This window comes from Barbus barbus (assembly GCF_936440315.1).
Source record: "Barbus barbus genome assembly, chromosome: 4".
Lineage (NCBI taxonomy): Eukaryota > Metazoa > Chordata > Actinopteri > Cypriniformes > Cyprinidae > Barbus > Barbus barbus.
Genome location: NC_136732.1, coordinates 6,312,100 through 6,338,434, shown reverse-complemented (window position 1 = coordinate 6,338,434; position 26,335 = coordinate 6,312,100). Strand labels below are relative to the sequence as shown.

Sequence of the window (26,335 nt, the reverse complement as noted above, 5' to 3'; positions counted from 1 at the left end):
AAGAGAGAAAAAAGAAAAATAAAGAAATACAACAGCTTGTCACTGGGACAGTACCATTAAAAGGACATCTTTGTACCTTATTTACCCCAAAAAGTTTCATAGTTGTACATTACGGTACATATTGGTACTCTATATGTGCACCTTTTTGAGTATAAGTTACAAATATGTCCTTATAAGGGTACTATTGTTTACATATTTCAGATTGTATTTTGTGTGTGTTGTATGTAGAGTACATGGCACACAGTAATGGATACTTGCACATTCACATACTTCTTTATTCTGTTCTGTTCTATTATACATTAGTCTGATTAGTCTATGTTAAAAGGTATAAGACATATCTTATCATAGACAATGCTGTAAATAATCTTTACCTCTGAAGCCTCACTGAAACTCATTCACTCTCAACTGTGAGTTCACTTCTGCCTCTGTCTACAGCAAATAAAGTAGTGTTTGAAACATGTACATACAGGGAATAGTGACATACAGAAGAAAATACATATTAAGTACACTGCTGGACAATAACCAATAATTTGTATCCTAAATGATTATTTAACACTTTAGAATGGGGAACATATTCACTATTAACTATGACTTTTGCCTCAATAAACTCTTCATTTACTGCTTATTAATAGCTTGTAAGGTAGTCGTTGTAGTTGTTAAGTTTAGGATTATGGGATGCAGAATATGATCACGAAGAATACAGAATTAATATGTGCTTAAGTACTAATAAACAACCAATATGCAAGCTAATAATTACCTACTGTAGTTAAAAATGATAGCTGAGAAGTTGTTCATCATACTAATGTTATTTTTTTTATATATATTTGACTAATTGTGTGTTTTCTATGATTGGTCCATATTTAATCCTACAAACGCTTGTGTATTAATAGATTTTATACAATGTAAAAACAGCCAGGTGTTAAAAGCCACTATCAGTTCTTCTCTGCTGTGAAGTTTGTTTTTCTTGTGTGTCGTCCTGATTCTGCTAACAAACCTAGGCTGACTGTTTCTTGTTCATTCTTGACAACACATAAAAACGTCAAATTAGTGCAATAATGACAGAGCACCCCTAAATGAAGATCGGTCCTATATCAGATCGTCAGTGCTTGCATACATGATTGAAATATATCACGTAGAATTGAACATTAGAGTTAAACATGTCACAATGCTGCAAACGCTGTAAAATCTCAGTTCAACATTATCTTTATTCTTATTTGAAGGGTTCTGATAACATACATACGTGTTAAAATAAAATTCTCAAAATGCCTGTTTTTAAACTTTCTTTTAAATATCTTCCTTTGTGTTCAACAGAACAACGACATTTATAGAATGAGTAAATGACAGAATTTTCGAAAAAAAATTATCTAAAAAATTAAAAACCTATCCCTTTAATATCAATATTATACAATAAGATTGTTTATTTTGTACAAAATATTAATTAGATAAAATACTAAATATCATAATATCTTTTCAACTGGAGTGTGTGCATTCTTTGGAGCTGGTGAGGTGGCTGCTGAGATGGGGCCTGTTGTGGTTTGTTCTGCAGTCCACGGCTTGTGAGGCTTCTGACACCGGTGCTGCAGAGGAGACTGGTGAGGCTTGTGCTGCAAAGGAGGCTGATGCTGCAGAGAAGGCTGGTGAGTCTTGTGCTGCAGAGGAGACTGGTGAGGCTTGTGCTGCAGAGGAGACTGGTGAGGCTTGTGCTGCAAAGGAGGCTGATGCTGCAGAGAAGGCTGGTGAGTCTTGTGGTGCAGAGGAGACTGGTGAGGCTTGTGCTGCAAAGGAGGATGGTGCTGCAGAGGAGGCTGGTGAGTCTTGTGCTGCAGAGGAGACTGGTGAGGCTTGTGCTGCAAAGGAGGATGGTGCTGCAGAGGAGGCTGGTGAGTCTTGTGCTGCAGAGGAGACTGGTGAGGCTTGTGCTGCAACGGAGGATGGTGCTGCAGAGGAGGATGGTGCTGCTACTATGGCAGGTGCTGTTAAGGGGGCAGAGGATGCTGGTGCTTCTGTGGAGGCTGAATCTGCAAAGGCTGGTGTTGCTGGTGAGACTGGTGCTGCTGAGTCTGGAAGATTGGACCGATGCTGATGCAGACACTGTTTTTGTTTTGTTTTGGGGAAACTCCATTCTTGCCATTTTTAAGTGATCTACATTAACTTTGTTAAAAACAGCACCGTCTTCTCCTAGCAGGTCAGCACTTTTCCCATGTAGTGCCATCACAGTGAAAGGGCCAAGGAAGTTTGCCTCCAGTTTGCCACCTTTTCTCTGTTGACTTCTTACATTTTGTCTCCACACCTGGTCCCCTATATTTAAGGCAGGTTTAGGAGCACCGTGCTTCATTCACCTGCTTGTTCTCTCCTGCTGCTTGGTGATATTGCCATGAACATATTCGTCCCAATTTTCAGGTTTGTTTGTTATCAGCTTGCTGAGAGCTCTAAAAAAATGAATAACAGACAATATGAATTATTTAGCCCAGATTTCTAAAAAAAATACATCTGTCTGGCAGATTGCTTGTAACAGACATGCCAGGCTCTGTCATCCATCAACCCCAAAGAACATAATCTCCGGAATACTGATCACACACACATTTGACCTCAATTATCTCATCAACCAGCAACAGGATATAAGCACACACATGAAGTCTCACAATTGTCTGGTCTCATTTCGAGGAAAGCCTGCTTACCTGTGCTTCATGTTCCTCCAACGACTCCTGAGTGTTCTCCGTGTTTCTGTTATCCAAACACTCCTGTCTTCATTGTTTGTGCTACATGTGGGACACTTACCTTCATACTTTCTGGCATCCACTCGTGGTGTGCGCTCAATCTCCATAGCCAGAGTCCACGATCTCCACTGAACCTGATAAGACAGTATATTCATTACCATTTTATCCATCTATTAAACTTCACAAAGTGTTATCGACTCACCTGATTCTGTTACTCGTGCTTGCTGCAAATAAATGGGTTGTTGTTGATCTTAAATCCATCTCTGAGTCTTTTACATTAAAGCAATCCAGACCTCAAAAACGGCAGCATGAGCATGCCAGATCCCTTCCAAGAGATTGTGGACGGACTCAAACGTGCACTCAATGCTTCCTCAACCACATCATCCACCATTGATTCTCCTCTTCGTGACTCACAGCAGTCCCATGGCCAACCCGGCACCCTACTCTGACTCTGGCTTGAGTTTTGTTCATGATCCCTGTTGAAACAAAGCCACTTCTCCCACTTTTTCTGTTTCTGTACCAGCCCTCCTTGACTCTGGGTCAGCCGGAACCTTAATCTCCGAGGATCTCTGCCGCCAGCTCAAGCTCAAGAAAAGGAGCATTGAAACCAATTAAAGTACAGTCAGTAATTGGGAATCCACTCTGCAAACAGAACATTCACTTCTGTGTAGGATCCATCCAGTTGCAAGTTGGTATCTGTCATGAGGAATACATCAATCTGCTGGTTCTGGAGAGTTTCACTTCTAGCACCATTCTGAGTCGTCCGTGGTTCAACCAACATCAACGATCATTTTCTGGACATCAGGGGAAATCCTGAAGTGGGATTATCCAGTAAAAGCCATTATAGCCGTTATCCTCACATCGGCCATTGGACTGTGCAATTAACCTGCTTCCAGGTGAACCAGTGCCCCGTGGAAAAATCTACGAACCTTCTGCCATGTTTACCAGAACTCCTGCAACCAGTACATTGGCTGGTCACCAGAACTCCTGGAACCAGTACATTGGCTGGGTCGAGTACGGTCAAAACTCTCTGTCAACCCACCACTGGACTCACTCCTTTCCAGTGCGTACTCGGTTACAAGCCTCCTCTGTTCCCGTGGTCCAAAGAACTGTTGGATGTTCCATCAGTTCGGAGAGAGAGGGTCTGGGATGCTGCCCACTATCATCTCCAGCGAGCAGTGCGCAGACAAGAGATCCAGGCCAATGCCTGGCAGACCAACGCTCCCAACTTCCAACCCGGCCAGAAGGTGTGGTTGTTAACACAAGATGCACCTGCCCTTCAAAAAGTTAAGTCCCAGAATCATTGGTCCATTTGCCATCACAAAGCAGGTCAATAGAGTCACCTACCAATTACAACTACCTCCTCAATACAAGATTCATCCTACCTTCCATGTCTCCCTGTTAAAGCCATACTACCCACCTCTTTTTGTCCCTTCCACAGAGCCTGGCTAATCAGAGGAACCCCCTTTCCGCATATCCAAGAGGATGGTTCCATGTACACTACCAGTCAAAGTTTTTGGACAATGAGATTTTTTATGTTTTTTCAAGAAGTCTCTTCTGCTCACCAAGCCTGCATTTATTTGATCCAAAATACAGCAAAAGCAGTAATATATTGTGAAATATTTTAGTAAAATAAATAACTGCTTTCTATTTGAATATATTTTAAAAATGTACTTTATTCCTATAACCAAAGCTAAATTTTCATCATCATTACTCAAATCTTCAGTGTCACATGATCCTTCAGAAATCATTCTGATATGCTGATATGTTGATTTGCTGTTCAAGAAATATTTCATTATTATTATTATTATTATCAATATTAAAAACAGTTGAGTAAATGTTTTTTTTGGATTCTTTGATGAATAGAAAAATCCAAAGATCAGCATTTTATACAGTAAACAATTCAAGTATATTTTTTATTTTATTTTTAAAGGGGGCGTTATAGAACTTAATACTTTTTTTTAGCAAGGATGCTTTAAATTTATCAAAAGTGGTGATAAAGACATTGATAATGTTACAAATGATTTCTATTTAAGATAAATGCTGTTCTTCTGTACTTTCGAGTAAAGCCTGCTTACCTGTGCTTCTTGTTCCTGCAACGACTCCTCCGTGTTTCTGTTATCCAATCCATCCTGTCTTCGTTGTATGTTTGTGCTACAAGTGGGACACTTACTGTACCTTCATACTTACTGGCGTCCACTCGAGGTGCGTGCTCCATCTCCACTCCCAGAGTCCTTCACAAATTGTTATCGACTCACCTGATTCTGTTATTCCTATTTGCTGCAAATAAATGTTCTTTCATGTTACATTGCTATTGTCACATGGAGCATACAGTACTATGCTGAAGTCTTAGGCCACCACCAGCTTTGCACCAAGACTTTTGCACAACACTGTAGATAAACACAATATTTAATTTTTAATTTTCAGTGTCTTTATCAAGATACAAACAGAAAATATAGGAAATATGCACACACATGCATACACAAAAGAACAGAATTTTCAGCTTCTTGAGCCAAAAGTCGGTATTTAGTGTAACCTCCCTTTGCACAACTTCAACTCTTTTGGGGAGACTGTCATAGAGTTTTCTGAAATAATGAGTTATGTAATACCAGCCTTTTCAGCAGTTCCCAGAGTTCTTCTTTATATTTAGGATTTTTCTTTCTTTCTTTGTCCAAGTGATCCCATACTGATCCCATATTCAGGTCTGGAATGTGTGGAGGCCCATAATTTCAGACACTATGGCCAACACCACTGACAGAAATGCAGCCCTAAACCAGGACAGAGCCTACAACATGTTTGACTGAAGGCCACAAGCATTCATTCTTCCATCTGTCTTCAACTCTTTCTTTAACATGTTGCAAAACAATTTGACCAAGAAAATTCCTGCATTTTATTATTCCTGTACTTTTTTTATAACCTGTATTTTCTAGTTATATTCTAAAAAAAAGATACTGAGAAATAGCATTGTAGCATAGCTAAAACAACAAAAGTAATGGTGGCTTAAGACTTTTGCACAGTTCTGTATGACAAAAAAAAGTATGTTAAGCATAGAATTAATCAATTATTCGCCTTACCTTTGTATGGTACCGTTCATCCTCTCTACCAGTCCATTATTTTGAGGATGGTAGGGTGAACAAAGGCTCCTTTTAATTCGCAGCATGGCACATACATTCTTGTTTATCTGTTAATATAAATAACATATTATATATTATCCAAATATTAGAATATGGTTTTAAAATATAGTGTTGGTTACACTTTATTTGACAGTGTCCTTGTTACAGTGTAAATATACATTTAAATACTGAATAATATTATTCAAGATTCAAGATTCAAGATTCAAGAGTTTTATTCGTCACATACACAATTATACAGTGTATAACCAGCAGTGAAATGTAGGTCAGGTCCGCTCCAAGGACAGTGCAATTATAAAGTATACAAATATTAAGAGAAGAAAAGTAGAAAAAATAAAAAATAAAAAATAAAAAAATAAAAAGAATAAGATAAAAAGATAGATAAAAAATATAAATATAAATGTGCAGGTCAGTATGTTGTTGACTTAAATAGTACTAAGAGGAATGTGCAAAATAATGTGCAAAAAAGTTGTACAGGGTATATAATAGCAGCAATAGGTAGAGAAAAATTATGAATAGCTTATTGATATGGTGATATTACATGGAGTCAAGTGATGTTATGACACAGAGTTAGAGTTTAGGAGCCTGATGGCCTGGGGGAAGAAGCTCCTCCTAAGTCTCTCAGTTTTTGCCATCAGGCTACGGAAGCGCTTACCAGATGGAAGTAAAGTGAATAGCTGGTTACCAGGGTGATTTGAGTCCTTGATTATTTTGACAGCTCTACTTTTGCAGCGTTTGAGGTAGGTGTCCTGCAGAGAGGGGAGAGCAGACCCTGAGATGCGCTCAGCTAAGCGCACAACTCTCTGTAGTGCTTTGCAGTCCTGATTGGAGCTGTTTCCATACCACACTGAGATGCACTGAGTCAATACACTTTCTATGGTCCCTGAATAGAAAGTTTTCAGGATTGCTGGTGAGACCCTGAATTTCCTCAGCTGTCGCAGATGGTACAGTCTTTGCCTGGCTTTCTTTACCTGAGTTTGGATGTGTGTAGTCCAAGTCAGGTTCTCGGAGATGTTTACACCGAGGTACTTGAAGCTACTCACCCTCTCCACAGGGGTCCCACTGATCATAAGAGGAGTGTAGGGCCGCTGCTGTCTCTTCCTAAAGTCCATGATCAGCTCTTTAGTTTTGCTCACATTCAGAGAGAGACAGTTGACCTGGCACCATGATGTGAGTCTCTCTACCTCGTCCAAGTATGCGGTCTCATCGTTGTTGGAGATGAGGCCCAGAACCACAGTATCGTCAGCGAATTTAACAATAGATGTGGAGCTGTGAGAGGACACGCAGTCATGCGTGTAGAGAGAGTAGAGCAGGGGACTCAGGACACAGCCCTGTGGGGCTCCTATGTTCAGAGTGATGGAGTTTGAGGTGAACTGGCCAACTTTCACCACTTGAGGTCTGCCGGTGAGGAAGTCTTGAATCCAGTCACAGAGTGAGGAGTTTAGGCCGAGGTCTGTGAGTTTAGATGCCAGCTTGATGGGGACTATAGTGTTGAAAGCTGAGCTATAGTCAATAAATAGCAGCCTTACATAGTTTCCATTGTTGCTATCCAAGTGTGTGAGGGAAGAGTGGAGAACGTGAGAAATGGCATCGTCCGTGGATCTGTTTGGGCGATAGGCAAACTGAAGAGGGTCCAGAGTATCAGGGATGGAGGAGCAAATGTGGCTCTTTACAAGTCTCTCAAAAACCTTCATGACTATAGATGTGAGGGCAACTGGGCGATAGTCATTCAGGCAAGAGGGTTTATTGTTCTTTGGCACAGGGATAATGATGGATTTTTTGAATGAGGTGGGAACCACGGCGGTAGCAAGGGACTCATTAAAGATAGAAGTGAACAAACCAGCGAGCTGATCGGCGCAGGACCTCAGAACACGGCCAGTTATCCCATCAGGTCCGGCTGCTTTCCTGACGTTCACTCTCTTTAGCGCCCTCCGAACCTCATCCTCCGACACGGTGATTACAGGATCATCGCTGCTCTGCCTGCTGCTTCCTGACGCGCCGCCGTCGTTGTCATCGAAGCGGCCGTAGAAGATGTTTAACTCGTCGGCCAGCAACGGATCTGCTCTCACCTCCGCGGAGGATTTGTTTCCGAAGTCACAGATGGTCCTCAGTCCCTGCCACATCCGTCGAGAGTCGTTGAGCTGGAAATGAGACTCAATTCTCTCTCTGTATCTGTGTTTGGCGGCTCTTACTGCGCGTCGGAGAGCATAGCACGATGCTTTGTACTCGCTCGTATTCCCAGACAGAAGAGCCTCATTGTAAGCGGCGGTGCGTGTGTTAACCGCGGCACGGATTGTTCTGTCCACCCACGGTTTCTGATTGGAGAATGTCCTTATCGTTATTGTTTCTGTAGCTTGCTCGGTTAGCGTGTTTACGAAGCTTAATGCTACATCCGTGAACTCGCTGACTTCAGAAGAACTCGCCCGGAACATGTCCCAGTCGACGTCATCAAGCGCCGCCTGCAGCATAGTCTCTGAGTGGGAGGACCAGCGCGTCACTACTCTCTGCACCGGAGGTTCCTGAACGAGCCTTTGTTTGTATCTCGGTGTTAGAAAGATGGCGGCATGGTCCGATTTGCCAAAAGCCGGTAGTGAGCGGGCTTTGTAGGCATCCTTGAACTGAGTGTAGCAATGATCCAGTGTGTTTGGTCCTCTAGTTGGACAGGATACATGTTGGTAAAAGTTCGGCATGACCTGCTTGAGGTTGGCTTTGTTAAAGTCCCCCGCGATGATGAAGGCAGCGTCAGGATGTTTGTTAATGTGGCCGCTGAGCACATCGTGAAGTTTAGACAAAGCCAAGCCAGTGTCCGCCTGTGGTGGAATGTACACAGCAGTAACAATGATCGATGAAAACTCCCGGGGCAGATAAAATGGGCGGCAGATAATGGAAAGATGTTCCAGATGAGGCGAGCAGGAACGCGACAGAATGGAGATATTCCTGGGGTCACACCATTTCTTGTTGATCATGAAACATACTCCTCCACCCCTGGATTTACCGGCCTCTGCTGTTCTGTCCGTTCGAAAGACAGAGAAGTTATCACTCGGCATTACAGCAGTGTCCGGGACCGAGGACGAAAGCCACGTTTCTGACAAACAAAGGATGTTACAGTCCCTAATGTCCCGTTGGAAACTAATCCTGGCTCTAAGATCGTCCATCTTATTCTCCAAGGATTGGACATTAGCGAGGAGAATGCTTGGGAGAGGAGGACTGTGAGCCCTTTTCCTGAGTCTGACTCGAATTCCAGCGCGCTTCCCGCGGTGTTTCTTGATCCGTCGCCTCGGGGGGGTGTTGTTTATCTCCGCGTTCCGAAGAATCTCCAGAGGCCACGCAGGATTCGTGGATAAAGTGTCCTGAAACAGGTTGGTGTAGCGGTTTCCAATGTCCAAAAGTGTTTCTATGTTGTAGGTGATCAGTGCCGACGTGAGATGTGTAAAAAGAGAAAGTAAAACTAAATAAAAAGGAAGGTAGAAGCAAATTCTCAGCGGAGCGAACCTAGCGGCGTCCGAACACAGCGGCGCCATCTTGTATGTATTATTTAACTACACTAAATGTACATACTACTAAATGTAATTATGCATAATGTATTGTTAGTACTATAGTAAATACATGGAACATGTAACAAGGACACAGCAAAATAAAGTGTTCCCAAATTATTTAAGTGAAGATGAAAATGGACACATTGTTTTTCTAACTGGAGCATAGATCAAAACCAACAAAAACATTTAAGCAACATTTCAAAAGTACCGCATTCACAAACTGAGCCTTGATCTGTCAGTATCCTTTTGGGAGCCTCAAACTGATGGAAAAATTTAATTATGCATCCAGCCACCTCAGCTGCTGTTTTGGTACGGAGACTCGGAGAGGGTAGGCTTGTGGCCATTTTGTCAGGTAATCCACCATGACACATATGTACTGATATCCACTTTTTGTGGTTTTCAGTTTTCCTATCAGGTCCATGCCTAGTAGCTCAAATGGATGTGTAACCTGAAGAAAAGTAGCACAAAATAAAATTTCATTCTGGATAAGTTTGTGAGCATGCTACTGTTTAAAGAAAATAGTTTGGCTTTAGTCAGTCAGAGGTTATGTGTCAACAATACCTACCTTTATCGGGGTATACTCCACCTCCTGTTTAATAATATGACCAGCTGGCTGACACACTGCACATTCTGACACCTGTTTAAAACATATATTCATAGAAAGGTTAAATATCTGATAGTTATTGTATGGGTGTGTTGTGGAATGGGTCTTTAAGACAGGTCTATTCATTTATACTGTTCACGAGTTCACACTTACATATATTTAGCACGAGTAAGGTAATGCGTATTTGGCGTGTATAGTAATGCGTAGTTGGCGTGCTGTCCTGGGGAAGGGCTCCGGGCTCAGGAATGGCCCGAACCCAGAGTACCCCCCCCCCATAGTGTGATGAGAACTCTAGTGATACCTTCTTTGAGTGGAGAAGGGGTGGAGGAGGGATGCTGATTATCCGTCGAGTGAACAGAGGTATGTCAGCTGTATTTATAGCCGGACATTGATTAACTGGAGTGGGAACCTCCTGTGTTAATTAGGCTAAGTATCTGACGTGCTCCTCCCCAACCTTGTTAATAAAACATCATTTCACGAGTTCACACTTACATATATTTAGCACGAGTAAGGTAATGCGTATTTGGCGTGTATAGTAATGCGTAGTTGGCGTGCTGTCCTGGGGAAGGGCTCCGGGCTCAGGAATGGCCCGAACCCAGAGTACCCCCCAAAAAGCAATTGTAATAGACAGCCGCCAGACTAAGAACCCCCCAAATACGCACTGAGGACTGGCGGGAGATAGTTTTGAGAATCGCTTGTATGATAGGCCAAATTTGCGTGCTCCGTGGGAGCCGTTTGGCATAGGATGGGTAGGCTCGACTGGCCGCTGGTGGATAGTGTGGTTGGTGCTCGGTCGGGTGCTCGACAGTGTGCTCACTGGGTTGGAACGGGTGAGCCCTACTGGCCGATGGAGGAGGAGGAGCAGCGTCATTGTGGCCCTGACCGGTGGGGCCCGCGTTGCCTTGAGTGGAGCAGCTCACAGAGTCGGCGTGCGGGCCCTGCTGGCCGTTAGCCCCCGCTAATCAGAGGACGGAGGGCAGGTAGCTGACCGAGAGAACCCATGAAGCCTCCGACTGGAGATCAAGACTCCGGATGTCGGACGAGTGGGTCCTATCGGCCTGACAAGATAAAAAGAGTTTGGGACGCCCGGCAAGGACGCTCTCACGACATCCGACGGGAGATCAAGACTCACGGCATCGGATGGATGAGCCTCGCTTGCGGGCGTCGAGTAAAGGAGTCCAGCCGGGAGAACTCTCGCCGACGTCTGACGTGAGATCAAGACTCGCTGTGTCAGACGGGTAAGTCTCGCCGGGCAGGTAGGGAGAAAAGGAAAACCGGTACTGGGAGGGCTCTCGCAGCATCCGATGGGGAGATCAAGACTCGAGACATCGAACGGGTAAGCCTCGCCAGGCGGGGTAAAGGATGTGAGGTTTTGGCTGAGAGGTTCGGACAGCGTTCGGCTGGCGGGACGAGACCCTTGGCATCAAACGGCTGGGCCTCGCTGACCGTCGGACGGAAGGTTAAGTAGGGCGGCCGGGAGACTCTCGCCGACGTCCAACGGGAGATCAAGACTCGCTGTGTCGGACGGGTAAGTCTCGCCGACCGTCAAAGGATAGAGTAGTTTAGTCTAGCTGGGAAGCTATCGCCGTCGTCCGACGGGAGATCAAGACTCGCTGTGTCGGAAAGGGTAAGCTTCGCCGAGCGTGGGACTTGAAAAGGTAAGGTTGTCTGGCCGGGAGGCTCTCGCCGGCGTCTGACGGGAGATCCAGACTCACGCATCGGACAGGTAAGACAGAAAGGTAAAGATGAGTGGTCGGGAGGCTCTTACTGACGTCCGACAGGAGATCAAGACTCGCTGTGTCGGACGGGTAAGCCTCGCCGGCCATAGGATGGAAAATGTAAGGTTGTCTGGCCGGGAGGATCTACGTCATCCGATGGGAGATCAATACTCGCTGCATCGGAATGGTTAAGCCTCGCCGGTGGCAGACTGAAAGCCAAGATTGCCTGGCCGGAGGCTGTTTTAGCGTTTGACGTGGTTCGATACTCGTGGCACGAAAGGCAAACGACACCAGTAGTTGAAAGAGAAACGTATTCTGAAGGCTCTTGTTGCGTTTGACGGGAGATCGAGACACGCGGCGTCGGTCGGAAATGCGTCGCCGCGCGAAGGACGGGAGGGCAGAGTTATGTGGTCGGGAGACTCTTGCCGACATCCGACGGGAGATCAAGACTCGCTGTGTCGGACGGGAAAGCTTCGCCGAGCGTGGGACTTGAAAAGGTAAGGTTGTCTGGCCGGGAGGCTCTCGCCGGCGTCTGACGGGAGATCAAGACTCGCTGTGTCAGTTGGGAAAGATTTGCCGAGCGAAGGTCGGGAGGGCAAAGTTATGTGATCGGGAGGCTCTCGCCGACGTCCGATTGGGGGTCAATGCTCGCTGCGTCGGACGGGTAAGTCTCGCCGAACGTAAAAATGGAAAAAGTTAGGGTTGTCTGACCGGGAGGCTCTCGCGGCATCCGATGGGAGATCAATACTCACTGCATCGGATGGTTAGGCCTCGCCGGTGGCAGACTGAAAGCCAAGATTGCTTGGCCGGAAAGCTGCTTTAGCGTTTTGACGGTGGTTCGATACTCACGGCGCAAGTAGGCAAAACGTCACCGGTATTGAAAGAGAAACGTATTCTGAAAGCTCTTGTATTTGACGGGAGATCAAGACTCACGGTGTCAGTCGGGAAAGATTTGCCGAGCGAAGGTCGGGAGGGCAAAGTTATATGATCGGGAGGCTCTCGCCGACGTCCGATTGGAGGTCAATACTCGCTGCGTCGGATGGGTAAGTCTCGCCGAACGTAAAAAGGAAAAAGTTAGGGTTGTCTGACCGGGAGGCTCTCGCGGCATCCGATGGGAGATCGATACTCACTGCATCGGATGGTTGGGCCTCACCGGTGGCAGACTGAAAGCCAAGATTGCTTGGCCGGAAAGCTGCTTTAGCGTTTTGACGGTGGTTCGATACTCACGGCGCAAGTAGGCAAAACGTCACCGGTATTGAAAGAGAAACTTATTCTGAAAGCTCTTGTCGTATTTGATGGGAGATCAAGACTCACGGCGTCGGTCGGGAATACGTCGCCGAGCGAAGGGCAAAGTTTATGTGATCGGGAGGCTCTCGCGGCATCCGATGGGAGATCAATATTCGCTGCATCGGATGGTTAAGCCTCGCTCGTAGGCTGACTGAAAAGCCAAGACTGCTTGGCTGGACGGCTGTTGAAGCGTTTGATGGGGGTTCGATACTCGCGGCGCCGGACGGGTTTGCTCGACCGGGAGGCTCAAGCCAGCATCTGACAGGAGGTCAATACTCATGGCGTCGGATAGGTAACCCTCACCGTTAGTTGAAAGAAAACCATCTTCGGAACGTTCTTGATGCATTCGACGGGAGTTCAATACTCGCGGCATCGGATGGATAAGATTAGCTGGTAGTCGGCCGGAGAAGCAAGGTTGCTCGACCGGGAGGCTCTCGCCGGCATTTGACGGGAGATCAATACTCGCGGCGATGGATGGGCAAGCCTCGCCAAAACGTAGGACGGAAGGGTAAAGTTGTGTGGTCGGGAGGCTCTCGCTGACGTCCGACTGGAGAGCAAGACTCACGGCGTCGGACGGGTAAGCCTCGCCGACTGGGATGGAAAAGGTTAGGGTTGTCTGGCCGGGAGGTTCTTAGGGCATCCGACGGGAGATCAATTCTCACTGCGTCGGATGGTTGAGCCTCGCCGGTAGACCGACTAAAGGGCACGGGTTGCTTGACCGAGAGGCGGTTGTAGCGTTTGACGGGAGTTCAATACTCATGGCACGAGCGGGTAGGCGTCGCCGGTTGTTAAAAGACAACATATTCGGAAGGTTCTGGCCACGTTCGATGGGAGATCAATACTCGCAGCATTGGACGGCTAAGCGCTCGGCCGGGAGGCTCTCGCCGGCATTTGATAGGAATTCAATAATCAAAGCGTTGGAGGTGAGCCTTGCCGGTAGTTGACAGAAACGTATATGCTCCAACGGGAGCGCTCTTGGAGCATCTGACGGAGAGTTCGATACTCAGGATAATTTGAGTCGACTAAGAGGGGAGACGCTATGAGGATTACTTGCGCAAATGTAGACAATCCAATAAGCTACTTCTGATGACGTCAAATCTTGGTGCTACTTGCGTTCGAAGTTAAGCATGTATACGACAAAATAGGACTTCCTGTGCTAGCGTAGCCCAAATAACTGCCTTGGATGGATAGGCATGGCTTTGGAAGCGGAGGTGATGTCAACTTTTGACAGCCAGGCACTGACCCATGATTTATCAAATGGATTGCCTGATCAATGTCCTACTATTGCAAGAGAATCGTCGAGAGGAAATCGAGGCGTTTATGCTTGAAATGGGGAGTAATGCAGAGCTGATAGATCGATTAGAATGCATTTCTTACCCCGGAAATTTTCCTAGCAGCCGCACCGATGGGCTAATGCTGAGAAGTTGATCACTGAAAAGGCTGATCATGAACCCTTGTTTAATTGCTCCGCCTATAGAGGAAAAGCTGAACAGATTATAACGGTGAAACAGCTGAACGTAATGAAAAACTTAGAAGAAAACAAAAGGCGACTTTTGATGTCCACGTTCAATGACTTATGGTTGTTACAGCATTTCTGTCGTAAGGAAATGGCCAATATTAAAGATTAAGTGGACATTTGAATTAAGAGTTGTTTAGCCGAATGGGGATTAGATCACACAGTGACAATTAGACGATTGTCAGGCTATTTGAGTCCTCTGTAGGCTTTGATGAAATGCGTATGCATGTTTGATGATATTGTTTGATATTTTATTAAGTTGGTTCAACGGAACCATAAGTTACTTACTTTTGATACTTTATTCAAAACGATTATGGCCTATTGTGGCCTGCAATGCATCGGTTACCGAATTGCTTGTTAGTGATGGCCTTGGATGAGGAGTCTATGGCTGCACCTGCCTGGATCCGTACTCGGATGTTGTAAGCCACTAGCGGTGGCTCCGAGGTAACAGCATTTGGTGGGACGGGCAGTGATGTTGCTGTAAAAGAGGATATTGTGACTTTAAAAGAAATAAAAGAGCTGAGAGGAAGAGAAGCGGGGGCCCAAATTTCCATTAGAGGCAGTCTCACGTGTCATATTTGTGCTTGCTTCACCGGCCATAGCTATAAGCCACGGGAAGAGAGTCCTGAATAATTTGAGAAGCCTGCTCTGCTAACGGAGGTAGCCTCACGCTAGTGTCTGCTTCGTGAGCTGGAGGCCACTGAAAAAACAAAATAAAAGGGGGTTATTAGTTTCTATAGAGAAGGCTCCTGCGGGAGCGGTCACTGCAGCGGCAGTGGACAAATACAGAAAAGGCTCCCGCGGCAGTGGAGAAATACAGATAGGGCTCCTGCGGGAGCAGTCACTGCAGCGGCAGTGGGCAAATACAGATAGGGCTCCTGCGGGAGCAGTCACTGCAGTGGCAGTGGGGAAATACAGATAGGGCTCCTGCGGGAGCAGTCACTGCAGCGGCATTGGGGAAATACTTTGACATAGAATATATGTAAGATACGACACAGTCTATGGAAAATAAACCTTTTCTTATGAAATCACGATACCCAAAATGTGCACATACTTTAGGGTGTCACAGTGACATTAACGTGATATCGCGACGTCTTTTAACACTTGATCAACAAATTACTTGCCTTTAGCGATTTTACCTGAGAATTATTTGGCAACACTGGTGGTTGCGCCGCTAGCGGGAGCTGTGCCTCGCGCATGCTGGAAGCAGAAGCTAAAGGTCCGGCTGCATACGGCGCTGCGGCCGGGAGAGCCGCGGTGAAGGCTGAGCCGAAGCGGGATGCGAGTGGGGCTTGTTGCGGTGAGAACTGGGGGCACGGCCCAGGCTCGTTGAAGGCCTGCTGCTGCGACCCGACGCTCGTGGAGACGACGGTGGTGTCGAGCGAGGCGAGTTCAGAGCTTTTCTCGATCTATTGGCCGCCTTGTCGGCTGGAGTGGATTTAGGAGTGAGCCTGGTTTGCGCGGTGAAGAGTAGATAATGTAAATCCGATTTGTTTACTCTCGCGAAGACGTTGCGCCGGAATTAATCAGCGTTTGCCACAGGCTTAAATACGAACCACTTTCCTATCGGAGGGATTGTTGGCACGGACATTTGCGTCCGAATGATAAGAGGATGGAAGCGACGCCAGTGGAGGCGAGGTAGCCTCGGCGTCGAGCTGAAGCAGCGGCCACGGCAAAGCACTGAAGCTCGGCCGCCGTGTCTGGCGGAAAAAGACCGATCATGGAGCCGGCAGATTGGCCCGAAGATCCGAAAAATCCTCAGTATATGTCTCGTTGTTTGGACGGGACGCGTTGTGTCTGAGATGTCGTGGTAAAAGGTGCAAACCGAATGCTGATTATCCGTCGAGTGAACAGAGGTATGTCAGCTGTATTTATAGCCGGACATTGATTAACTGGAGTGGGAACCTCCTGTGTTAATTAGGCTAAGTATCTGACGTGCTCCTCCCGAACCTTGTTAATAAAACATCATTTATCAGCACATGTTGAAGTAGATTCATCTCTTGTCGTCTCTGAGAGAATATGGCTGCCCACTGCTCCGGGTATGTTCGCGGTGTGTGTGTGTGTGTTCACTGCTGTGTGTGTGTGCACGTTGGATGGGTTAAATGCAGAGCACGAATTCCGAGTATGGGTCACCATACTTGGCAGTATGTCACTTCACTTACATGAAAGAGGAAACAAATTGGTATGCCGCGCTGTCTGAAACATGTCTCTATTCTCTATTTTATTGTGGTCCGTATATCACGGATCAACTGCGATCCGTTTAAGCCCTAATAGCCTATATGACAGATCAGAGCAATCTTTTATTTACTAATTTAACATGAAATCGTCAAATTGCATCTCCATATCAATAGCATACAACGAAAATACAGAATAATTAGAGCAATCATTTACGCACAATAAATAACAGAGCATCATATCTATACACATTTTCCCCCGAACGTTCTCGCGACCCGGTAGGAATTCTTCCACGGCCCGGTAGTGGGTCGCGACCCGGTGGTTGGGGACTAGAGGGTGACACGGGAGTGAATTTTCAAACCTCTCCCGTCCCACTCCCACAAAAAAAATCCCGTCCCATCCCAATCCCATAAAAAAACTGGGGGGAAATCCCGTCCCATCCCAATCCCAGAAGAATGACTCCCATTCCCTGCCACTCCCGTGTTGTTGTTTTTTTTTTGGCTGGAATCTGTCAGTTACAGTAAAAAAAAATACAGTACAGATCACAGCATGCCCAGCTTAGTTGAATAAAAATCCAAAATGTAATTTATTTTATTGAACTGAAAGTCATCTTAACAATGCACAGTGTGTTTCATGTTGAATTTTATGCAAATCATCCATCCATCCATACACACACACACACACACATTATATAAGGAAGGAAGAAGGAAGAAATTGTCGGTTGCCTCGAGAGGGCTGCTTTGCATGTGTGACGCTGAAGGCCACTCGTGCCTGAGTCTGAAAAGTACTTAATCAGTTGTCTACAAGTCTTGCAGCTGGCGTATGGCGTTTTCACGTCATCTTTCTCAACGCGTAAAATTTTTTTAGTTATTTCAGACCACCCAGAAATATCCGTGAGCACAACTGACGTATTATTTTCAGACAGTAGTCGTTGCAGTGTAGCTTTCACATCTGCCTCCATTTTGGTTATGATTTTCGCGGCTAAAAAGTGCGTGAAGAAGCCTACTTCTTCTCTACCATTATTGGTGGTTGGCACTATCGCCACCAACTGTTACGGGTGTGTGGAGCACGCCATTCACTTAACCGGCTACACCAAAGCAAACAGGAGGAGAGCATAAAGAGACAGGACAACTAATATTGAGTTCAAAATTTGTTTATTTATTTAAAAGGTATATTTCTGTATAGTTATAGTTATCATAGTGTTATTACGATTCCCGGTCCCGCCCACTCCCGCTTACATTTTTTCCAGTCCCGTCCCAATCACGTTATTAATAGTGATTTTGTTTCCCATCCCGTGGGATTCCCGAAAAAATGTCAGCCTCTATTGGGGACCTCTGCTCCAGTCAATACATTTATAGTTACTTATTCAAAATGAACATTATTTATTACATCCATGGCTTGAATAAAATTGTGTTTTTATGTTATCACAAAAAACATAGCACTTTCATGGATAAATGTGGTCTAGCAGATGTAAATTGCAAAGATATGCAGTCTACATTGCTTGTAATTGACCTATGGGTAAGCTCTGCCCCCCTTAGTTACTGTTGCTCCCTTGGAGTTGCTCACTGTCTTTCAATGGCAGCTGCAGTGTGTCCCACGATGTTTTTGCACAATTTTGGACACTAAATGGGAATTAAATATTCCATGGAGGGTTTTATAAAATACTTAATTTAAATATTTAAAAATAAATAGGGTGGGTAACTCGAAGCGAGGGTTTACAGATCACAATGTAAGCGGGAGAAGTCTCATATTATGGTCAGTCATCACAATCGTGGATGACAACATGCAGGATCAACACTGTTCATGTATCGTAACTTAATGAGTGTATGACAACCAGAAAATGAACGTTTTTGTCTTCATTTGTATTGGGTTTGATTACTTGGGGACATTTTGCTCTGTTTTGTTTGGATTCAGGAAACGTAATAAAATAAATTATATTACCTCAACCGTGACTAGGGATGAGCGAGTACAGCATTATCTGTATCTGTATCTGTACTCGGACTGGGCGGGGCCTAACTCGGAAGTGGGCGGGATTTAACCTGGAAGTGGATCAGGTTGTCTTGAAATGGGCGGGGCTTTAACCGGTATGTAAAAAAAAAAAAAAACTCAGACAGAGACGCGAGTCGCATTCTACCAAGCACCACGTCTAAACAAACCCCACGTTTACCAAAACTCTACTGGTTAATAAGTAAGTTCTACAAACCAAAGTAAAAAACAAACCTGAAGCTGAAGAAACCCTAAACTTTAACGGAAAAAACCCGCGAACCTGAGTGACTGAGGGAGAGAGAGAGAGAGAGAGCGCTGTTCTCTTCTCAGTGTTCTGTGAGTGAGTGAGCAGAGCGGGACACAGCAACACAATAAATCTGTATGTGTGTAGGAGAGGGGCGCTGTGACTAGCCTATCACAGAACGCAGACACAGTCAGCTACCCAATGATCATTTTTATTCAATCCGAACACAGATATTGACTCGTATTACTCGTATGATACTCGTACTCGGCAAAAGTGCTTTATCGGTACCGGATACTCGTTTCAGCCGAGTAGCCACGTAATTGCGTATTACGTGACGTCACAAACGCGCATCACAGAACAGAGCAAGGCGAGCATTTGTGCTTATAAAACTTAAACTTTTTTATTTATTTTTGAAATGACCGATCGTTTCGCTAGATAAGACCCTTATTCATCGTCTGGTATCGTTTAAAGCCCTTTGAAGCTGCACTGAAACTGTCATTTGGACCTTGAACCGTTTGGGTCCCAATGAAGTCCATTATATGGAGAAATGTTTTCATCAAAAACCTTAATTTATTTTCGACTGAAGAAAGAAAGACATGGACATCTTGGATGACATGGGGGTGAGTAAATTATCAGCAAAAGTTTTTTTTAAAGTTAACTAATCCTTTAATATTCAAGCCCATTACCACTCCCTTGCATATTGGCTATCGATCACAAAACATGTCTTTAAAAATGTAAATCAATATATTGTTTTCTGTGCACGATTAAGCAGAATGATTTTCACATAATTGTGAAGTAAATATTCTAGCCTACAAGACTGATTACTCAAAAGTCTTATTCAGGACGATTTAGTGTGGGTTTTATGGCCTTATTTCAGCTACAATTTTTTTTTTCCCAGAACTTACTAGCCACGCATAATATTTTTTTTCTAACAAATGCAAACATGTACATCCACCTTGGTCACATATTATTGTAGCACAGTTATGTGCTGAATACAAAAAAAAATACATGTTGGTCAATAGTATGTTATAAGTAGCTGAAATAAGCACAAATATCAGGGCATGTCAACACATCTCAAGGGCCCCAAAATCACCTCAGGCCCCAGAGGGTTAAACATATTCCAGTCAGTGGTGTCAAAACAGTCTTGAAGTGCCTCTGTGTTACAAGTACCACAGGGCACATCGTTTTTCCATTTTTGAAGCATAAACCCCATAAAACTGATGCGAGCTTCGGATCTTCCAATGTTTCTCTATGGCACTGAAACCTAAAGATGTCTGAGTTCCGCTCCCCGTGCAACTGATACTCGACTGCCATCAGCTAGTCTGTATTCGAGGGGAGGGGCTTACCGATAGGTCAATTGTGTGATACGCTCACGAGGAGCGACCAAAATTTCTGACATGTCAGAAATTCATCCGACCGTCCGATTGCCTGTTGGGAGAGACTTATCGCTTTTCATTTCCCCCTGTACACTGAACGAACACTGCACGACATTCGGCCTCACTCAAAAAAGAGTCGCATGAGTCAGACTTCGGCTCAAAATCGGATAAAAATCGCACAGTGTATGCCTGGCCTTTGTTGAAGTTGATTTTGACATGACTTTACTTTAGAGATGCTGTGTGGATTTTCAGGAAGTCAGAGAGCGGAGATACAGGATCATCAAGGCTGTGTCTAGATGGACAGTGACCTCTTTCCAGGTTGAGCATTTCTTTAGGAATTGTTCTACAAATGTTCTTTGTGGGTTTTTATTAATCAGTGTATAAGTCATAAATAAGTTTAAAGGGAAAGAGAAGAACACAAAACATCGGTCATCAGTCATTAGTGTACATATAATTTAATCATGATGATAAAATTCCCAGTACCTTTCGCGTCAGCATAATGATGCCAAGGGTTTCTTATTTAAAGCAACGGAGGACCCTGCACGTCGAAAAACGACGCTAAAGGGGTAACCTGTGCGTCTAAAAGAGACGCCAAGAGGTCCTGAACAAGCATCAATATGTGACGAGTTGGGAGCGAGAACGTGTTGGTCTCTGAAAATAACTAAAAATACTCCACCATTTTTGATCGTACAGATAATAATATATCATTTGAAACTGCAAAGGGTCTACTTTTATTTGTGTATAGTCATAATAACATCCAAACAAATATTCTCTGAGAAAGTAATATGCATGAAACAACGCGATGTCCAGTTTTTCCGTCTAAACTCGTCATCTCTAATGTGACCGTGACCATGACCACGCGCGGCTCAGCTTTTCAAATTCTAAATATCCACGTGAGACGCATTAACATGTAAATGCCCACATCACCTCCGTAAAACAAAGCATGAGGATTTCATTAAGTTCATCTCGGCTACTTTTCATTTTTGGAGAAGACACGCTGAGAGGAATAACTCAGGATTGATCCAGTGGAAGAGATCATTTACAAGAGTAAAATAACCGCATTAGTTGTTATTGTGATGTAACTTGTACACATTTTACTAGTTAGACTTTTCCCAAACTATAATTCCTGACTACATGTATGAAATAAAGTGAAGCATTTTAAAATAAATTTTAAAATATTTTTTAATGTTCTATAAATATGTTCTATATCTATTTTAATGTTTGGTTACATTTTATTTCGATAGACCACTTTAGACATTCTACTAACTATGAGTAAATTTGTAACTATGTGTCAACAACGTGTCAACTAATTCTGATTAATTTGCAACTACATGTCTACTAACTCTCAGTAGGGTAGGTTTAGTAGAATAAGTTGACATATACTTGTAAAGTTTCTTATAGTCAGTATGTTGTATGTTGTGGACCCATCCAGATAAAGTGTTAGAAGATATTGAGCAGACAGTCTACTAATACTCTAATGACTGCTAGTTGACATGTAGTTACAAAGTTACTTAGTAGAATGTCTAAAGTGGACTATCGAAATAAAGTGTTACCTAATGTTCTATATCATTTTATAGCAAAAACTCTATTCTACCACATCCAGTTCTCAAAAGTCTTGCGAACAATTGTTCTGTATGTGTTTTATGGCCTTATTTCAGTGACTTTGAATAGTTTAATAGTTGCACTACAACCAGTAATGCTCCGTGACACTTTTGTTGGCCTCTATAATGCTGGTTGCAGTTTCTGTGCTAACTGTAATATGTTGTGCGGCAGTCTGTAATTACCAAAATATAACACATCTTCAGGGTCCTCCAAGAGTCTTTCTACCATTAAACATCCTCGTTTTTCATTTTCAACTATTAATAAATGTAATACCATTGTCAGACAGCACAGTTGTAAGCGTTTTTCCAGTTAGCTTTCAAATAATTTTGAAGTTAGGACAGATGTGGGGTTGTCCTAAAGTTAAGACAGTTTTTGGATTTTTTGTCAAGTTAGGTTTCTGTAATACCCCTTTCCTATCTGTAGTTAAGATAGGATAACGCACTTAAGAAATGCTGTTCTGTAATAGCTTTTGTCCTAAATGTGGTCCTAACTGAAATTACCATGGTTACCAAACAGATAAAATAAGATTTTGAAGTTAGGATATTTCTGTAATACGCCCCCCTGATGCATGGCTCAGTCACAGTGTTTGTTCAAATAGAGCTGCGTTTCCCAAAAGCATCAGAAGCATAAGTAGATCTTGATAAACCATTGCCGCATTATTACATTACATTACATATCATTGTTACTATGTATAAAATTAATTCTGAAAAATGCATCACAGTTTTCACACAAATATGAAGCAGCAATAATAATTGCAAATGATATTATAATTATTTCTGAAGGATCATGTGACACTGAACACTGGAGTAACGATGCTGAAAATTCAGCTTTGATCACAGATGCATTTTAAATTACATTTTAAAATATATTAAAATAGAAAATAGTAATTTTAATGGTTATATTTCACAATATTGCTGTTTTTACTGTAGTTTTGTTCAAATAAGTGCAACCTTGGTGAGCAAAGGCTTATTTAACAAATATTACTAAATCTTTCTAACCCCAAGCGTGGTTTAATTATGTAATATTTATTTTAAATAGGCTAGTTTGTGCAAGTACATTTATTTAAACTGGTTGTTAAAAGTTCAAATGGATTGTGTTAGGTTCTGTAATTGCTATTAATAAATCTGTCAGAAAAAAAAACATACTAAAGTTTGACCTTTAGGAGTACAGCAGCCTGGGAGCCTTTAAAAAAAATAACCATGGTTTCATTACAGTAACCACAGTTTACCACAGTATTTGTAGTAAAACTACAGTAACCACAAATTTACCATAATAATAATAATAATAATACATTGTAGTACTTATGTAAAACCATGTTTATTTTTCATGAGGTACCCTCAAAGGTGCACCTTTGTAACTCATCTACCCTTAAAGCATGCATACTTGTATGTACTAATAAGCTCTCTTTTAGGGTAGGTGCACCTTTGAGGTTACTGCCCCAGTAAAGGGCTAAAATACAATTTATTTTATTTCTGACAGTTAAACAAAAAAAGTCTATGAAATGTTAAAAAACAAAACAAAAAAACACGTAATATTAAGTGAGTATAATTACTGATTATATTCTTTCAATAATTTAAAAGATCAGTTTAGTCGAGGTATCTGTATCGATATTGACGATACTGGGCTTGAAAATATCCGTATCGGATCAAAAATAAAATTAGAGGTATCGTTCATCCCTAAAATACAACTAACTCAACTCATCCGGTCATTAGAAGAAACTCCAGCACATGAAATGGGTGTCTGACAGAAGAAATATTCTAAATGTGCAGTTGTAGGCATTTGCTAGTTACAAGGTTGAGAAATACTGCTTTAGATAAGAATCAGTTATTACAAGTTTTGAACTGTTGAACTTGTGTCAAAAAGGTGTGTGATGTTTCTATGGCAGTTTGATTCGTGAAATCCTCTTCTCACAGATCCATTGATAAGCTGTATTACATTCAACATCAAGCCATCCTACTAAATTAGGCCACTCTGGTGGAGGTATAGCCACAGTCACAGCACAGTTCTCTCTTCTTCCTCCATTTGGCTCTGTTGTTTGTGCATTGGACGCCCAGAAGCTGAAAGTACAGGTCAGCATTAGATGATCAGTGCTGCTTTCTGTGTGATATGATACTGACTGAGAATCATTTATTACATAATAATCAGATCAGTTCAGTGATTTCTCACCTAGAGTTCAGTGTGCTGCCATCAACCCATTTCCATCTGCCCTCTACATCAATATCAGTCAGACCAATATAAACTACATCAGCACCAGACATGTTCTGAACAAAATCCTGAGCAAAAGAAACAGTTGCACATTTATTTCATGAATAGACACACTTCATCTGATCATCTCTCATTTAGCTGCTAAACACTATAAACACATAAAACTGCTTTTCACTCACTTGTTCCTGTCTGTTGTTTATGATGATCAGATCTGCTCCTCTCTCTGTACAGTATCTTCTGCTCTCAGTCCAGCTCTTCTTCTCATTGGACTTGTAGTAAAAACTGGATTGATAGCAAGTCCATCCAACTGTTAACAGAAGCAGTTCAGCTGTTAGCTTTTTATTCCCATTTACACTCATCTGTCTGTATCTTATAACAGATCAAATAATCATATATTGTGTGCACAGAAAGTTACAGAGACCACAACCCAACTCATGGTTTTTAAATGTCTGCTGTATAGCAAATAACTACATAGACAATAGAAACTTTACCACAAATCTGAAGTTCATTTCTCAGCTGTTCTCTCTCATTGGTCAGGTTTGTGTTCTTGAGCATTAGCTGCTCTCTCTCAGTGATCAGGTTTTCATTCTTGGATATGAGTTTGACACACAGCACTATGACTGCAGTCAGCAGAAGAACACACAGCAGAACCAAACACACTACAGCTGATCTGTATCTTCTGTTCCTCACTGAATCACTTCCTGAAAATGACAGACATTATAGTAGTCTATTTTCTTCTCCATTTCTCCATCCAATTTACATCTGCTCTCATGAGTAAATGTATTAGTAAATTAATCTCAGTTACCTGTGTTTTGAAGTGTTTGGGTTTTGGTTGTTTGGGTGTCAAAGTCCTCTTTGTCTTTATGTTTCATATCTCTTACAGCCTCGGCACTCACATAGATATCAACCATCTTCTCTATTCTGTCTTCTGAGTCCATTCTCCAACCTTTATCCATACCATCATTCACATGCCCAGACATATTCCACGGTTTGGATGGCTACAACCTTTTTTTTACCAAAGTTTTAAACAAAGCTATAAGTCATATCTAACTAACTAAATCTCTCTTACTTCGTTGTACTCAAGATGTGTCTGTATGTTTGTGGTTCATGTTTTTATGCAAAAAGGAACTTGCAGCATGTAGGAAGTTAACTCAAATGTCACAATCTTCTGTGATTGGATTGGTGAACTTAAAGGAGTGACTTCTTTTGTGTAACTGTGCAACAGATTTTAAAAGAACATTTATTTGCTATTAAAATGTATTTTACTTTTAATATTAGCATCAAACTTGGAAGTTAGCTATCTTATGAGATTTTATATATTAGATATTAAACGCACACAGTGTCAGATATTCTTCTATATTAGAGAATGGTTCTAACTCAGTGGTTCCCAAACTTTTTTTATCACGACCCCCTTTAAACCTATAAAACCTAGAAACTCTTTTATATTTTTTCAAAATATAAAACACAACCCTTTTCGTTTTCATTTTAAAAATATAAAACATATGAATATGTTGTTTAGGTAATATGTGCACATAATATACTCTGATTATCTTCACTGAATGTATAATAAAATGAAATATGACAAGCACAACTCTGCCTTTTTTGTTAAATGTCAGTTTCAATGAACAATAATAGCCAAAAGTATAAAGTATAAGACTTATGTAGTAGGAAATAAAGACAAAAGCATTCGGTCAAATGTATGCAACAAAGTCCGCGCTGTATAACGATTAATAATAATAATTTCTGAAACATAACTTTGTGCTCAGCCAAAACGATATGTCCTGGAAGAAATAATAGATTCATGAGATCAAAGTTTAACTGTTAGATATACCCAAAACACATGTTTAACCACTACAGAGACATCAGAGCCAGTGGCAAATGTCAGAAGGACTAGCCGCGGTGAGGCTGCTTTATGCGGATACATGAGCACTGAGCGCCCGCTGATCGCCTGGAACTCATATCTCCGAAATCAGCAAAACAAATTTTCAAATAGGCGCTGTCTTTCTAAATAAACCGCAGATTTGAGTTTTAAATAACTACATTCTCGCCTGAAATACTCTTAGAACTGCATTTCACGACACAATAACGTAATATTTTGAAAATTATGTGGGTTTTCCCTGCCGCCATTAACGCTCACTGATTGGTGCAAAATGCATTCTGGGATACCTGGCTGCCTCAAGTTTGCACAAGTCACCTCTGGATGCATCCTTGATAAAAGGGGCGGAGCAAGAACACATC

The 26,335-nt window shown here is 42.8% G+C and overlaps 1 protein-coding gene across 1 annotated transcript; it reads right to left on the bottom strand.

Moving 5' to 3' along the window:
* Positions 1-23,191: 23,191 nt before the first annotated feature.
* LOC306867214 (C-type lectin domain family 4 member C-like) lies at positions 23,192-25,185 on the bottom strand. Its single transcript, XM_079412803.1, has 4 exons — positions 24,589-25,185; positions 24,277-24,404; positions 24,059-24,165; positions 23,192-23,949 (listed from the first exon to the last, which is right to left on the bottom strand). Exons 1-4 carry the CDS (start codon positions 24,650-24,652, stop codon positions 23,769-23,771), a joined length of 480 nt encoding a protein of 159 aa, XP_079268929.1. The 5' UTR covers positions 24,653-25,185; the 3' UTR covers positions 23,192-23,768.
* Positions 25,186-26,335: the final 1,150 nt, after the last annotated feature.